Raw genomic sequence first — 16,678 nt, forward strand, 5'->3', positions numbered from 1 at the left:
ACTTTGCTGGTTGAAAATGCTGTGTTGTCTGACTAAGGCTTTTCATGAGAAACATATGTGGTTTAAGCAAACTTCCACTCGGAAGGGGATTTTTCTGAGAATGATCCCAGAATGACAAATTGCCTGGTAGCCAGGACACCTGCCCGGCATGAGATCTTAAAGGTTCACGTTTTCTCTGTTTGATTCAAAGAGGTGACCTAACACTAAGAAGGTCACTCTCTCGCTTTTTCCCTGTCTCTCTCTTTCACTGGGCCATTCAATGCTGTTATTAAAAGCAAACAGGTTAGAAAGGACGTTGGTAGCAGAGGTGGTTTAGCATGGAAGAAGCTGAGTTAATGATAGAGCTTTTAGAAATGTAAGAAGAAACGGTACCAAGATTACATGAACAAAAAAATGGATGGTGGTAAATAAATGTAGATAAATATATGATTCATTTAAAGTAGAGCACTGCCAGAGAATGATCTGGGCATAAAAAATACACAAAGAGAAAATACTCATAATAGTTACATAGATTCATAGCATATCTGAGTTGGAAAGGACCCACAAGGATCACTGAGTCCAGCTCCTGAGTCCCCAAAGGACAACCCCAAAAAAATAAAAATAAAAATAAAATCAGATCCCAGACCCTGTGTCTGAAAACATTGTCCAAATGCTTCTTGAACTCCTGCAGCTTGGTGCCGTGACCACTTCCCAGGGGAGCCTGTTCCAGTGCCTGACCACCCTCTCTACATGCTTATAAGCAATTAAGTGATGTGAGTAAAATGTAGTAAACAGGATTAAAATAATAAAAGCTAAGTGTGAGGAATATAAAACACAAAGGTAGCATCTGAATTTCTCCATGTACTCAAGTAGTGAGGTCATGTCTGTGAACTTTTGCAGACCTGTTTTTTATTTACAGCCGGGAATTATGTATACACAAGCACAGGTACATCTGTGGGATCATAGGAATAGTACACGTGTATTTGTGCACGGTACAACTGCATGCTCTGTCTCAGGATCACAGAGCTGTTTGTCAGTTTATCCAAGTATAAAGAGCCTGAACAAAAGGTCAATTCCAGCTATGCTTAAGACCTGCATAGAAAAACACACCTTTTTTTTTTTTTTTTTTTAAAAAAAGACATTAAAATTACCTTATTAATTTTTTCTTCCCCTTGCCGCCCCTTCCCCTCTCTTCCCCCCACCCCACCAAGGCCTCTGAGTGGGTTAATTGCAGATCATTTGTCCTGTTAATGGGTCCAAAATCCACAGGGAACAATATCTATCAGGCAGTTTATCTAAGATTCAGTAACCTAGATATCTTGGCACAGCTTTAAGATGTCTTGGCGGCGAATGAGGAGAGAAGGAGATAGAAAGGCTTATGCTATATCCATGCCCAGACAAGACAGCATTTAGACTCTTTTACTATGTACATTTAATGCTTCTTGAGGATGTAGGTAAAATATTCTCAGACTTTACATGAAAAATGTTAAATACTATTAACATCAGAAATAAGTGCAGTGAGATGATTTAGCTGAATAACGTCTTCTATAAAGACAGTTATTTAACCCTTTGTCATACAAGAGTCTTAATGGCGTCTGTGCACAGATTTCATTGCAGATTTTCTGTATGGACCCAAATGGAGCTCTTTAGAGGCTTGGCACTGCACATGTATTCTCTGATACCTTCTGTACTGGTTTCAGGGCTCAGAGAGCTGGTTGAGCTGCAGTAATCCTCCTGCATCTTGTTGTGACTTAAGAACTTCTTGCAGAGGCCTGTGAAAAATGAGAATAGAAAAACCATCAATGGAGCCACAACTTGGAGGACCATGAGGAATACAAGAGGAATGGTACAATTGCCACTTGGCATATTAAGGGTGCGAGCAACCATAAACTGCTTTAGGAGGCTGACGAGCTCTGGACCCTGTTCAGGACAATTTGACAAAGACAGTATTTGAACAGTGACTGAGGTACTGGTCACACGTTCAAATTCTTGCAATTGACATTTTAATTATTCAGTGTTATTGATGGAAAGTTGAAACAGACAAGATTAAATATATATACATATAGTGTTTTCCTTTTATTGCAACTGTATTGTGGAGGCTGTAATAGCTCTTGGGACTGAAAGTATTCAGAAAGTTACCAGTAATGTTGCACCATGCGCTTACAAGTAGCTTTTTTTATTCAGGGATGTTGAAAAAGTCTGTGCATGTTTATCTAGCTGTGTGTGTTCAACCCTTTCCTTAAGAGAAAACATCTCACTTATTTGTTCCACATACACATTTTAAAAATACTGGATTCAAGCAGGCTACTATTTAATATGTAGCATTTATTTTGAATATTTTAAAACTGTTAAGAATGAAGAACTTTATCCTGCAAATCCTGCCTCAGGTCATATCAGCAGTGATTGTGGTCTCTGTTTCTCAGGTATTGAATATTTCATGGTATTACTAAAAGTACTTGAAAGGATCTTAGCATCCAATACAGAGATCACTGATCATCAGTGTTAGATTGATTTCATATCTATAAAACTAGCAAAGTCTGAGAGATTTTTAAATGAATTCTCACTTGATCCAGTATTTGCAGGGTGTAGAAAATGTCAGATATTGCCATCAGATGAGTACACAGTGGTTTCTATACTTACTCTGTACCTTATTGCAGGTCATTTGGCTCCGGGATACCTCTGAGCAGTCTGGGACAGGGTGACCAAGTATTTGTTATATAATTACAAACCCAAACTACATTTTCCCTCATGTTTGGGAAGAATGGAAAACTTTTTTAAAGATAGTAAAGAAAAAATTGCAGTGGTATCACCCAATGAATAATACTAAATGAATGCCCTTTCAGCATGTTGTATGTAGTTAGATAAAATAGTCTCCGTTGACAGAAGATTGTGGTGGGATTCATTTTATGAATATCACAGCAATTCAATTGTATCTAGGAACAATGTTTTAATGTACTGTTGATTTCAGCTATTTTAAAGCTTTCCTTGCTTCTAAAACAGTATTAGAAAATGGCTTTACTCTGGAGCACGTTAGAATTTTTACTCGAGGTATTTCTGCATCACTGAGAAACAGGAGTTCAATACGGAGCCAGAAGGAAAAATTTTCAAGAACTGTGCAACTGGATGACTGACAGAGGTTTTTTGGAAAAGGAAGAAAAAAAAAGTAGGTTGATTTTAGTTATGACTGGGAAGCTGTGAGCTGGTCTTTTATTCCCTGTGCTGTAACAGAATGATAATGGTTTTTATGAGCTGCTGGAAAGAGCAGCTGGAAAGGAGCCTAAAATGGAGTCTTCAGGGCCCGAGAGAGGAAATGCAGCTAGAGAGAAAATTGAAATTACCTGTGAGAATAGCAGGAGATGTGACTTACATTAACTGAAAACTATAAATGTGACTTACATTAACTGAAGCCCTAAACACCTCAGTTTGTGAGTGCTTGCTTAGGTTAGTGCGTTTTGAGTTGGTTTCTAAAACTGTAGGAACTCTTGGTACCAGCCCAGCCACTTCAGTGTGTGTGGTGCTTTGGGTCTGTGTGAAAAAATTCCACAATGTTGTTTGCTAGGGAGGCAGCAGAGAGCAGATTCTGTAAAGGTAGGTCTGGACTGAACCCAGTTTTATTTGATGTACATTTACAATTCTAGCTGACTTGTTCAAATAGCACTTCTGGCAGTATCTACATCAAATGGGGTGCTATGGCTGTGCCTGATATCCATGTGGTGGGAATGAAGGAAAAGGTAGAACGAAGCACCTGCAAGCAGCAGTGTATGGATATTCCAACCCAGTGCAGAACAGCCCTCCGGCGTCTCAAGGTGGGGCTACAAAAACATGAATCCAGACTCTGAGCCCACTTCTGAAATCTGTGCATCCAGTGTCAGGCTGTGAAAGGAGCTTGTACTTCACTGGGGGAGGGACGGCCTCGGTGAGCACCAGCACAGGTCACAGACATGCACTAGAGCCAGAACTCCTTAAATCAGAAAAGCTTTGGCTCTTGCTAATGCCCACCATCAGCTCAAATCAATACAGAGGCTAAACGTCGTGGCTGGCCTGTCCAGAAGTCAGTGGAGACAAATTTCCAAGTTAAACCCACCTGAATTCCTAATGATTTCCATGGGTGTGTAGAGCACTTAGCACATCTGAAAAAATTACCATTTGAGCATATCAAGACGGTGTATCCAGATTAAATGATTAGACTTCAGATGTTTCTCTGTGAATGGATTCTTGTTCCTTGAAGAACAGGTTGAAACCCCTAGGTGTGTGATCCGTGATTACATTTGGTTGCCATTGCTCTGAACAGATTTCAAATGTCAAGAGGGAGCCACATTTTTAAATGCATTAGGAGCTCTGAGATGCTCGATGGGAGGGAGGTCAGAAACAGTTAAAAAAAAATAATCTGTTTTTACCCATCTGCACTGTGATCTGTAAAGTATGAAATTTGGTGAATGGATTTTACAACCTATAACTAATCCCCTGAGAAATCTATTCCTCAGGTGCTAAATTAAAAGATGAATGAGATTAATGCACCTCGTCATCCTGAAAGAATAGACCTGTAGCTCTACCAAGGTGGAAGCTGGAGGAGTACTGTGGCTAAAAATACATGAATGGGTAGCTGAACAGGAGAGAACTTTATAAAAAATAATAATAACAAAATTTAAAATAAAAATAAAACTTTTAAAAAACTTCATAAAAGAAGCCTATGGGACTGAGATGCTCCTCAAAGCAGGGCAGTGATGGAAGGATAAGGAACTTTCATCTTGAAACGATCTGAGATTTTGTTAGCATAGTTAAGATTATGTAAAGTTTTGCTTTCCTGATTCATCAATCACCAGGTAAATTAAGATGGGTGTATTATCAAAATGTAAATTAAGAAAGAAAGAAAAGACATTCAGTTATGACTGTTGAAGTCACAACCTAAAAATAGTTGTTGTGTAGGATATATGTATTCAGAAATAGCCTCCAAATTTGAGAAAATGTGACTGCCTCTCATTTTCTAGTAACTGCTAGATTTTTTTTAAGATTTAAGTTATGAATGAACATATACACATGTGTAACCTGACAGTGTTAGGCAATATTAATCCAAATATGTATAACTCTTACAAAGACACATCCTATTTCTGAAGGGCAAAAACAAGTTTCCAGTTGCTGAAAAATCAGCTGAATAGCAAGAATTGGTTATTTTGGCTGAAGGAAAATAGCAGCCTATTGTAAGATGTCAACAGCTGCAAGAAAAATAAGAATTACTTGGAAATTAACCAAAGGGTCATGACAACTGGAGAGATAAAGACTGTGTAATGTCGCTTTGTTCAGTATCTGTGCTGAAATCCATAGGGCTTGTTCTTACAGTATTGTTGTTTTCAGGCCTCTTAATTCCTGTGTTGCAGGACAAGATGACTTACTTGATAAATGTAAGCCTTTGTCCTGTAGGCTTCTTTTGGCTGACAGCATCTTTGGAGTCTACCTGTGCTTCCCCCTTGAGTGCATCCCATACTCTCCCTCAGTTAATGACCAGTACAGGCCCCTTAGCAGGAGGAAGAAGATCAATGGAGTATGAAGGAACAGGACATCTTGGACAACCACACAGCTATGAAGTTCTCTCCTGTTCAGCTACTAATTCCTATATTTTTTAGCCATGGCACTCCTCCAGCTTCCAGCTTTGGGGAATTTGGGTGGCTCGCTAAACAGGATGGCTGTCTTTGCCACATCAGTTGAAATTAGAGACGTAGTTCGGGGGAAAGTAAGAGCATGAGGAGAAAATCATGGCTGAATCATTGGCACGGGGGCCTGGTGCCCCAAGGAATTGCTGTACTCCCCCTGGGCATTGTGGTTGTGTGCACCTCATGTTGTCTGACCAGGGCCTGATTCAGAGGGTGCTTAGTGCTCAGCTGCTGCTGAAGGCAGGTGAGAGCTGTGCTTTAAGGTAGGAAGTGCTATACAATGTGGCATCTCATACTGAGTTCCCAAAATTCACAGAAAAAAATTAACTTAGTCTCACTATACATTTGTAAAATGGCAACAAGGAAACCTACGGGGAGCTGGCAAAGCAAATGAATCATTGTGAAAATCTGGGGCTGTGGTGCAAAGTGCCATAGTAATGTCACCGTGGAAGTTAACAGCTTTGTCCTCAGTGCTGGTACGGATGGCATGCAGCAGGTTAGGTGTAGAGCTGTGTGCTGAACAATGAGGGGAGAAAAAGCACCTTTACACTGTTCTCAACAGCGAGGGGTTTGAATCATCCACAGAGCAGAGATAGAGTGAGATCTGAGGAGGGAAGTTCATGTAGAATAAGTAGCTTGTCTTATTGTAACTAAAAATACAATGACTTCCAACATAATCTCACTCAAAGGTGAGGTTAAAGCTAGGCACGTCCTCATTTTGGTGTCTCCTGACTGTTGAGTGCCTGACTTTTCATTTCTAGGAGAGCTCCACGCTGTGCTGTCAGGTACTGCATAGCAGGATCTGGTTTCACAAAGTACCCAGCGTGGTGCTTGCATTTTCCAGCCCTGTGCTATGATGGTGAGGAAGCAAGGGACAGCAAACAAAGCCACTTGTGCTCCTCTCCACTTCTTTCTTCAGCATCTCCCTCTTGGGCTGCTCATTGCTGAAGACTCATTGGGCTAAGCTCATCTCTCTGTCCTATCTGTAAAATATTCCTCTGCTAAAGACCAAAATATTTGCTATAGCTGTTGTACAGCTATAAGCACAGAGTATTACTGAGAAAATTTCTGGGAGCAAATCTAGAATTGAGTGTGTTTGATAGCAACTTAGAATGGAGCAAGAACTGAACTCAGCTCATTTTCACTTTGGTTTTATAGCTTAATTCTTGCTAAGATGGGTTATTTTGAGTAGCATAAATAAATAAATGAATAAAGTGCATAGTTTCTAGTGTAAAAATGCTAGAAATTCTTCCTCGGGGCATTCTGGTGTCTCAAAGCACAAGACCATTGCTTATGAGGTGTTTCTTTTAAAGAAAGGCTACTGAGGATTTGCTGTGACCTGAAAAATAAAAGTAGGGAAAGTTCATGGTAATGGCAGCTGGGTAAAGGAACATTGTTTGGACTCCACTGAAATTACATCGTGTCTTTGTAAGCACAAGATTACGTTAAGAATATTCATAGGCTTTGGTGCAACTATTATAAGTTGAAAAATAGAAGAGACAGGATGCTCTTTTCCTGTTCTGAATCACTGCTCTAAAAAGCCTTCGCTTTGCTCTCTGTTATGGTTCAGAGTGTTCTGGTGGAGCATCACAGACCAAACAAAAACACTTACTTGACTTCTCAAGGGAATCTTCCTCCTAGGCTGAGCATTTCTCATGAACTTTCCTGCTCTGTATAATGGAGCTTCCACTGCGTATGACTGGGCAGGTTGAATCATACAGAATTATTTTCTAATGCAATGTTAATAACCGTTGATCCATTGCTCTCAGTAAAGGCAAGGAGTCATGACAAACTTTGAAAAAGCAGGCCACTATTGCAAAAATCATAATATTTAAACTTTGTGTTTTCTTGTGCCATCCTAACATTCAGTGAGAAATTTATGGAGGGGTTGGCAGCTCCTCGCTTATTGAAAAACAGGGGCTGAGATGCTGGGCCCAGAGCTGGGGCTGAGCACTGGCAGCCACACAGAGGGGCAGGGAAGGCTCAGAGGTCGGATTTTGGGGGTGAATTTCTCCCTCACAGGGCCCTGGGCACAGCACTAAGAACCACCTCGAGTCCTGACCTGGCCTGGGCCCACTGTGCTGGAAAGAAGCCCAGAGCAGAAAGGGGAATGCCACCTTGCAGCAGGGGAATTTCTCCAACTGATTCAGGAGGCAGATGAAAAAGGTCCCTGCTTTGAGTTTTCTGACAGATATTTTAGTATTCTGCCATAAAATCCCCTATACTACTGATGAAGAATGGAATATCACAGTGAAAAGGTGGCAGAGGTACCATATGTCACTAGCAAGGGTTAAACATGGTTTGAAAGGATACTAAGACAAAAATTAACTTGTAACTGCTATTTTCCTTAGGAGGTGAACTGCCGCAGGAAGTGTAAGAGATAAAGGGAAGAAGATGGTCTTTGCTGTAGGTTTGTGAAGAAAGAATTCTCCTCTTCCCCTTCAACACTGTTAAAAATAAATAAAATTGTTTCCATATATATATAGTTCCACATATTTAACATATTTCAGGAGCCAAAAGCATGATGCCTGTTCCACTGGGCTACTTGCATAGGAGAACCTATGATAGAGCAGCGCTTTCTAATATTTGATCCCATTGAAATGAGTTCGCTTTCAAGCATTCAATCAACGGTTCGTGATACACTGATAAATTAAAAACTGCAAGCTGGGTTCCCTGCTCTCAGCATGCTGCTCAGGGCAGTTGAAGGCTGTGATCTTCACCAGGAAGATAAGAATTCCCCCGAGGCAGGCTGACTTGTGATGGATGGCTCGGGAACCAAATATTGCTGTCTATGCCCGCGCAGATCAAATCAGGGAACCGGGAGGGCTGTAATCAGATCCCTCCGTGAGCTCTCTCAGTTCCTTGCATCAAACAGGTCTTGATTTCCTTGCGAACTGACAGGTTTTACATTTCTTCCTTTTCAGTCTTCACATAACCTAAACTTTCTAAATTCTGACAAGAGCAGACATCTGAATGAGTAAACAAACAAACAAAGCCCTAGAAGCACCAAAAGTTAATACCCCCCCTTTTTTGGTTGTTGTTTGTTTGTTTAAAAATGAGATTATTGGGTCATATACCTCTAGTATGCCATGCAGCATAAGTCTCAGATGTTCTTGCTACTGTCCTTAAATTTGGATGTTGTTGCAAGGATCCTGTGTGGATGGACCAAAATGTGTGGTCATCAAACTGAACATTCCCCTTATAGCTATTGTACGCGGGCTAAAAGCAGCTGATGGAAACAGCTTTCACTGTAAAAGAAGAATTTTACAGCCCCACAAAAACAGCTGTCTTGGAGGTCAAGAGCAGCAGTCCATCAAAAGGAACCCAGGGACAGAGGAAGAGAGAAAGGGAACTAGTTTTGTTACTAAGGTTGGTCACTTACTAAATAAATGACCACCCTTGGAATTTCTTTTGGTGTGAAGAAATACCACAAGCAAAATCATTTTCTATATACTGTGTACTAGGAGCGTGCAATCCCAGAGAATCCCAGAGAACAGTGTAAGAAAGGGCACTGCTTTTGTCATTCGGGATGCAAAAAGAGCCCCCACAGCAAAAGGAGCTTTTCCCTTCGTGGAGCAGTCAGTGGGTGACTTGGGGCATGCTGGCCTTAGATAGCCTGGTGCGGGAACCAGAGTCACTTTTTTTTTTTTTTTTTAAGTACTCTTAGATTGGTCTAATTGGATTTGTACCCTCTTACAGATGCTGCATTTTTACTTCAGCTGCTATTCTGAGAAAATGAAGTTGCTAATACGTGCCTTTTTTAATAAGCACAGCAAGATTGCCGAAAGGTCAGCGCATGAAGTTGACATTTCTTGATAGTCAGCTGGTACTCAGGTACCAATTTAGGCAATTAGTAAGTACGGATTTTTATATTAAGAAACAAAGGGAAAAAAATGCCAAATTAATATTCTTCATTCACATGAACAGCACAAACAGTTGGGTTTTTAATAAATGCCCCAAAAGGCGAAGAAGCACATGGCAGTACATATGCAAAGAGCCCAAAAGGAGGCTGGGCTGGCTCTGTCCTGTATGTTCTTGGTTGTAGGCATACGGCCATACAGAATTCATGTACCTTTCCAGCAAAGATATACGTACTTAAAATGTTAGGCTTTAAAGCAAAGCATCTGTTACTGCAGCATGTAAAAATTATTAAAACCAGGACAAGGATTATTCCAGGAATAGTAAGGCGGGTGAGAAAGTGATTGAACAGAAGAGGGGAAAAGTACTGAAAAAAAAAAAAAAAAAAAAAAAAAAAAAGACTACGGTGGTCCTCTGGTAAATCATAGTGGAGAAAAAAGTTGGTAACAGCTTCTACTTCCTACAGTCATAAGCAGTAAGAAAGTGCCAGAACTACCACTGTGACACTGCTTTGAAAAAATGCTGACTAACAGAGCAGAAGGTGAATTTCCGCCATTAGAGCTTCCTCAGTGCTAATGGATGTGTAATTGGTGCAGCTTTTCCAGGACCATGATGTGCAAGTAGACAAACAACCCACTGGTATTGGAGGACTATGAACAAATCTATGCCGAACAGCAAGACTTAGTAAAAAAAATCCCACTGATTTCCAAGTAAATTGAAGCTACAATTAGAACATAATTAAAATCATGTAGCACTTGGTAGCAGCAGCACACGTGAGTTTGACTGCACAGTGATGTACAGCTGTCATTGGAGTAAACATCAAGAGGCCAAGGCAGAATTTTTTCCTTTTCCTTGGCAAGCCACAAAGTTTTTGTAGTTGGATCCGAACTTGTAGACATTTCTTAGCTAAAGAAAAAGCGTGAGGACTTCTCCTGGCATTTCTTTAGTTTATGATTTGAAGCTGTCATAGATGTAAGACTGCTGGACTTTGCTTCCCGGTCAGAAAACAGCAAATGAACCTTGTCATCAAAAAAGGGACCAGACCCTTTACAAAAAGAGATTAAGCTTAAAACAGACACAATTAGTCTAAAGCTATTGGTTTCTTCAGTAATATTTAAACTGGATATATGTGCATGAAGGGGAGAGCTCCAGACATGCCATTTACAGGTACAACTTTGACTAGAAAATTTATTCTTTAGGCAGTTATACATATACATTAACAGTGATTGCCAGTGCAAATTGCTAAAAGGTTGTCTTAGAAAGGTTTTATCTTGTTCATATTTCAAACAGTTTTATTAGTTAAGTTCAACTTGGAACAGATCTCAGTGGGTCTGTTCCAAAACTGTGGGACCTTCTCTGACATACAGGTTGGAGAGCACAGCGAGCCAAATCTACTCTGATTATCAGTCGTTCCGTAACAAGAAGCAAAGACCAATCCTTCTCCCCCAACAGCACTTCAAAGGCACTTTTAATCAGTAAGATAAAACAAATCTGATTTACAGGCTTCAAAACGGTAATTCAGCTTAAGAAATATACTATTTATTTATATATATATATGTATATATATATAAAGATAAATACAAGGATTCAACATTTTGGCAAGACTTAGTTTGCAATGAGAACACCAAGTAAAACCTTCTTATATTGTTGTGAGATTTACCACAAAGACCCAAGGAGAAAGCACTTGACAGACTTTGGCTCACAGAATTCAAAGAAAGAACATCATTGATCGTGTTGCAGAAAGCCCTTGGCTTTTCATCTATCAGAGGAGTTATAATAGAGCCGGACTGGATCTCAGGCTGAGGTCCCTACACCAGCTCCACTGCCACCACAGAACAATTTCAACACACTTGAGAACCACTTGAGTATCAGCCATGATAGAATACAGACAAAAGTTCATCTCTAAGTTTTCTTACCTTCCCTTACAGTGTCACCTCTTAAGTTCTTCAGAAGAAATCAGTCTATTTCTGATGTTGGTAGTTACCTTTATTTCTTTCAGGCTCTGGGATATTGGGTCTGTAACAGGTACTCCATAAAAAATGGAAACTGAAAAAGCAGCGCTATAGATCGAGGGAAAAAAAGGCAGTAACTTAAATTCTCTTCTAATCTAATATGAGCAAACAATGAAAGATTGAGAAGCAGAAAAAAACGAAAGTGATTTACATATTCATTAACTAATTTGTATAATCAGAAGATTTAAAAGGTCATTACCGGAACACCTGCCTGTTAACAGATGTAGAAGACTGAAGGCCAAAGAACACAGTTTTTATAAAGATGTTGATGGATAAACAGTTGGCAGATCTACAGCTACCTGCTGGGGCAGCCTTAGACTTTTTGGCTCAGGCTACCATCGTGGATAAAGTAAATCTTCTGGAATTCACATATCCATACTGACTTGCCTGTTGTAAAGCCTGACAGTTGTTTATTCAGGATTTGATTATTTTTAAATATCAACATTTCAGCTAAATATGCTTCTGTCTAGGAGTGAAATTTTATGCACTAAAAAGGTTACCAACTCCTACCACAGAAAGATGCCTAATAGATGGGGGTACAGCGCTATGCACAGATCCTAATCAAGAATAAAGAGTCTGTCTTCATTTAGCTAAATTTGCTAATTTCTGTGTCAGTGCCACTCTGTAACATTGGAGATCTCAATGAGCCATTTATATAGATACTAAATGCAAAGCATACTGCCACATTTTGAAGATAATTAAGTGTTAGATACCCAAGTTTAAGCTAGTCCCTGTATGGTCTTTACGGCCTTTGGCTGAATCATTTTCCTGGGGACACCTACTAGATCCACTTCTAAAATAGGTAAAAAAAAAAAAAAAAAAACACAAACAGTATTATGAACTTAGACATGTAATTTATAGATGCCTCAGTTAAGGCAAAATAACATTCTGCAATCAGCATTGTATGACTAGTTGTAGGAGAGCATCTGTTCACATTAAAAAGTTAGGTAACTGGCCTACATGTCTATGCTACCTGCAGTATTAATTTATAAAAATAGCCAAATGTAAAGCAATTAAACTGGAAGGAAGCTCAGAAGATAATATAGTCCAACCTCTAGATCAGACAGGGTAATTTCAAAATTCTGTCATGTTCGTCAAGGCCTTGTCAGTCAAGTTCTCCTCATCTCCAAGGAAGGATATTCCACAGTCTTTCTGGTAAACCTGTTCCTGTTCCACTTTCAGTTTCTGTTCACTTTCATCCTTTTTTCTTTCATATGTCCAAGAAGTACTTTTCTTGCTGCAGTGTGTCTGCTGCCTTATGTTTTCTTGATGCGTACCTCTAAGCAGTCTTTTCTTAATCCTCCTCATGTAGAGGAAAACAGTAAGGTTGCTCTTCTGCACTTTCTGATGCTGATATATAGAATTAGTCCACTACAGGTGAAGAAGGACTTTGTGCATGTCCAAGTTGAACTTTGAGATTTGTTGTTCCTTATGTCCAGCTTGTCAGGATTCCACTGAATCAGACAACCCTTCCCCTCAAAAATATCAACCACTGCCCCCACACGGGTGTCATCTGCCAACCGACTGAGGCAGCATTTCATTCTATTGCCCAGGCATTTAATTAAGATGTTAAGTAGCACTGGCAACAGCATATGCCCTAAAAATTGCCACTAATCATCAGTATGACACTGTAGCACCCTTATTCTTCAAGTCTGATTGTCCAACCAGTTTTCCACCCTTCTTGTAGATCATCCATACAGCCCATCTCCCTCCAATTTGGTTACAAAAATACTACATAAGCCTTGGTGAAAAGTCCTGCGAAGAACAGAAAAAGTGACATCCTCTGCTCTCCCTTTGTTCACAACAGGAATGAAATGAGGTTGGTCAGGAAGAATTTGCCCCTAGTGAATACATGCTGGCAATACCCCATCGCTATTTTGTCCTTCATGTGTCTCAAAATGACTTCTGTAACATCTAGGAATAGGCTTTATAATTTTCTCCAGGTCTGAGGCTATGTGCTACCTCAAGGTATAAGAATATACAATTATTATTTGTTTTATAAAAACAAAAATACTTTTTTTTTTTTTTTTACTTCCTCCCCATGTGACAGTTTGATACAAAATAACCTCCTTATGAGTCTTTGAGAATCTTTACTACTACACGATTTCTATACACACTTTTGTACATTTTGCCTGCTTTAAATGTACAGAGTAACAGAAAATAGAACTCTTAATAAATTTACAAGATCATATTATGCTTTTTAACACAGTTCATCTTCCTTCCTTTAATTTTCATGACAAAAGCTTCCATGTGGTCAAGGATTCAAAATTTCATCCAAAATTTTCAGAGATGATTCATACAGGATTCTGAAACTGCATAAAAGAATGCAAAACAGGATTAGACATGCTCATACTAAGATCAATCCTCACCTATTTGAGTCTAAGAGAAATCTAAGAGATTTCTTTGACAAGTTATTCCATATCTGCCTTTACAAAGTTAGTTTTGAAATAGTTGTTTTTCTTCAACTTACCCATTTTTCTACTGACCATTTCTAGCTCTACTGAAATCTAGAGAGAATCAGTTCAATTTACTACGTGAATTCAAGCACATTTTCAAATATTTAATCATCTGTATTTCATGTGTATTTAAAAGCACAACTAATTTTTTTCACAGCATTTTCACAACATTTTACATTTTTTAAAACATAGTCAAATCCTTTACTGCTAGTTTATAATAAGCTGTTTTTCAGTCTTCTACTTTTTTTCTTTCACCCTCATTCTTTGGTCTTTATAATTTTTCTTCTCAACTCAGTAATTTTTTTCCAAGCCTGAGCTTTCTGTCTTATCCTTATTAACTACATGCTTCAGCTGCTTGTAGATCCATCTTAGTCACTTTCTTACTCTTTTGTTTCACATTACTCCCTAAATGGTCTCAAAGGTCAGCTTTGAAATTTCCATTTGGAAGGCCCTTTTTATTTTCTTGCACCCCCAGAAATTGTCATTCACCGAGCCTTTGCAGGTGCATTCTCACACAACTTCTCCTAATACTGCTCTAAGACATCCTCAAAAGGCAGAACAACTGTGGTCTTCTGCCAAAATATTATTTTATTATTATTCATCATAAAGCACTATAAACTTTATTCTTCATGTTATTTTTGTAAAAGATTCTGCCACCTGTATTTCTCTCTCTCTCTCTTTTTTTTTTTTTTTTTTAATTACAGTCCTATACCGATGGCCTGGAATAAGCAAGGTTAGTCAGACATTAATCATGCTGAGTTAGGGCATTCATCAAGGAGACACCGAGACTATAAATACAACAAGAAGCCGTATTTTCTTAACAGTGTATTTGATGCCAGGTCTTCCTGAATTCAGATTGCCATGGTTGTGTCACATACTCTTCCTCTATAATGCTAACAGTCTTCAAGCCATAATCAATCTCTACTGACAAAATAACATAGTGTACTAATTTTATAGCACATTTTAATAATTAATTAGTTATTGTAATAATTAATAATTGTATATGACCACAGTGGTCATATACACGATGTTACTTTGTATAATTTTTATTTTATTACAATCTAAGGCTAACAGAATAATACTTCTGTAAAGTTGGTCCATTTATCAACACCACACTGGCCAAGCTGCAGACAATAAGCTATGATTCAGGATAACCGTAAGCCTCCCCAAACAAATTTAAGCTAATTTTACTAGGTACCACTACAGTGAACGTGCTGATAGGAGGCAGACAAGCCATACACAAAGTTATGTCACAAAACAATGCAAGAATCAGTATTTATAGATGCAATGAGAGCGCAATAAAGAGTTTTGAAAGCTACTTAAATGATAATACTAAGAAATATCTTTCAGCACGTCCATTAGCTCAGTTTAAATTCTAGTGCCTACCTACTAAGATGCTAAATACAGAATATCAAGAAAAAGGTGTTATTTTATAGCACGTTTGTTTCACAGAGCATGGAATACTTCTCTAGCCTCCAAATCACTGCACTGGAAGCTTTAGTAGCTTTTTTTTTTTTCTAGAAATAAATACTTGCATTTTATAAACTAAATTAATGTCTGTGGCATTACTCTTGAGGAAATTCTCTCAATATACAATATGCTGTCCAGAATTTTAAAGTGCGATGAGCAGCAACGTTAGACCCACAGGGCCTTTTTAAACTGCTAGCTCAGCTTGAAGAGGAAAGACTAAATTACAATGAAAAATTTTGCTTCTGAATTAGTATAACAACTCCTTGTTTAATGGCAGCATTTTAAGTACTCCACCGGACGGGAGTTTTACTTATTTATTTCGTTGCTAATATGTAATAGATGACTGCTACGTTAAATTTAAGATGCTGGCACAGAATGCCAAGTCTCTTGGGAAATTAAAGAATATCACTGTTTCGTGGTATACCTGGGTATTAAAAAGAAATAATCCATCAGAGTTGCTGTGAGGTAATGTATTCAGAAGTAAGAAGCAATAATACCTTAAAGTATGAATTAAAAACACAGTAATACGTTTTAGCATGCATCAGTGCAACATTGTGCCTTTCAAGATTATGGTCAAAGCAATTACCTGACATCTAACTTGCAGCATACCATAATTAACATTTAGGGGCTTGCTAAGTAGAGTGGAAAAAGACAATGATAAAATCATTTACAAACAACAGTGCACATTTCAGACTGTATATAATCACCTTTTAGCTATACATTAGCACGCTAGTACTAGAGCACTAAAAATAAGTGTCTTCAGACAGTAGCAGCCCAGCCTGTCCCAGCAGAACACCTATCTGAGAAAGGCACTAATAATTAATCAAATTTAACACAAATACACTAATAATTAATCAAGGAAAATCTAATCATTAAAGAACTTCCTCTTAAACTTTTCCTACATGAATTGGGGAGAGAAGGGAGGAAAAAACCCACTAACCTCACAACATATTTGTGGGAGTTCTTGAATTCTATAATCCTCCCAAGATCAGAAACAATCACACAGCTCTGCAGAGTTTTGTTAGCATACTGTAATTCTGATTTGGGTTACAAATACTTCTCACCATCATGATCATATTCCTAACCTTTTAATTTTATCTACAGCTATCTCTTGTTTTTGTATGATACAAAGGGAGTCATTCATATATCACAGAACTAAAGCACTGTGTAGCATCTTATGCTCTTCATCTGTCCCAGCTTGTAGGATGATTTGTCCCTGTTCACTGGGCAGAGATGTTCATATAGATCCACAAAG

At 38.7% G+C, this 16,678-nt stretch overlaps 1 protein-coding gene across 1 annotated transcript in view; it reads right to left on the reverse strand.

Annotated features, from left to right (window-relative positions):
- Window positions 1-12,334: 12,334 nt before the first annotated feature.
- NCAPG2 (non-SMC condensin II complex subunit G2) overlaps window positions 12,335-16,678 on the reverse strand; it is a 43,741-nt gene continuing 39,397 nt past the window's right edge. The window contains exon 28 of the mRNA XM_084510020.1: window positions 12,335-13,809. Coding sequence (XP_084366146.1) covers window positions 13,752-13,809 — 58 coding nt within the window. The 3' untranslated portion in view covers window positions 12,335-13,751. The remainder of the gene's footprint in view (window positions 13,810-16,678) is intronic.

Source organism: Aythya ferina, assembly GCF_964211825.1.
Source record: "Aythya ferina genome assembly, chromosome: 2".
NCBI classification, from domain to species: domain Eukaryota; kingdom Metazoa; phylum Chordata; class Aves; order Anseriformes; family Anatidae; genus Aythya; species Aythya ferina.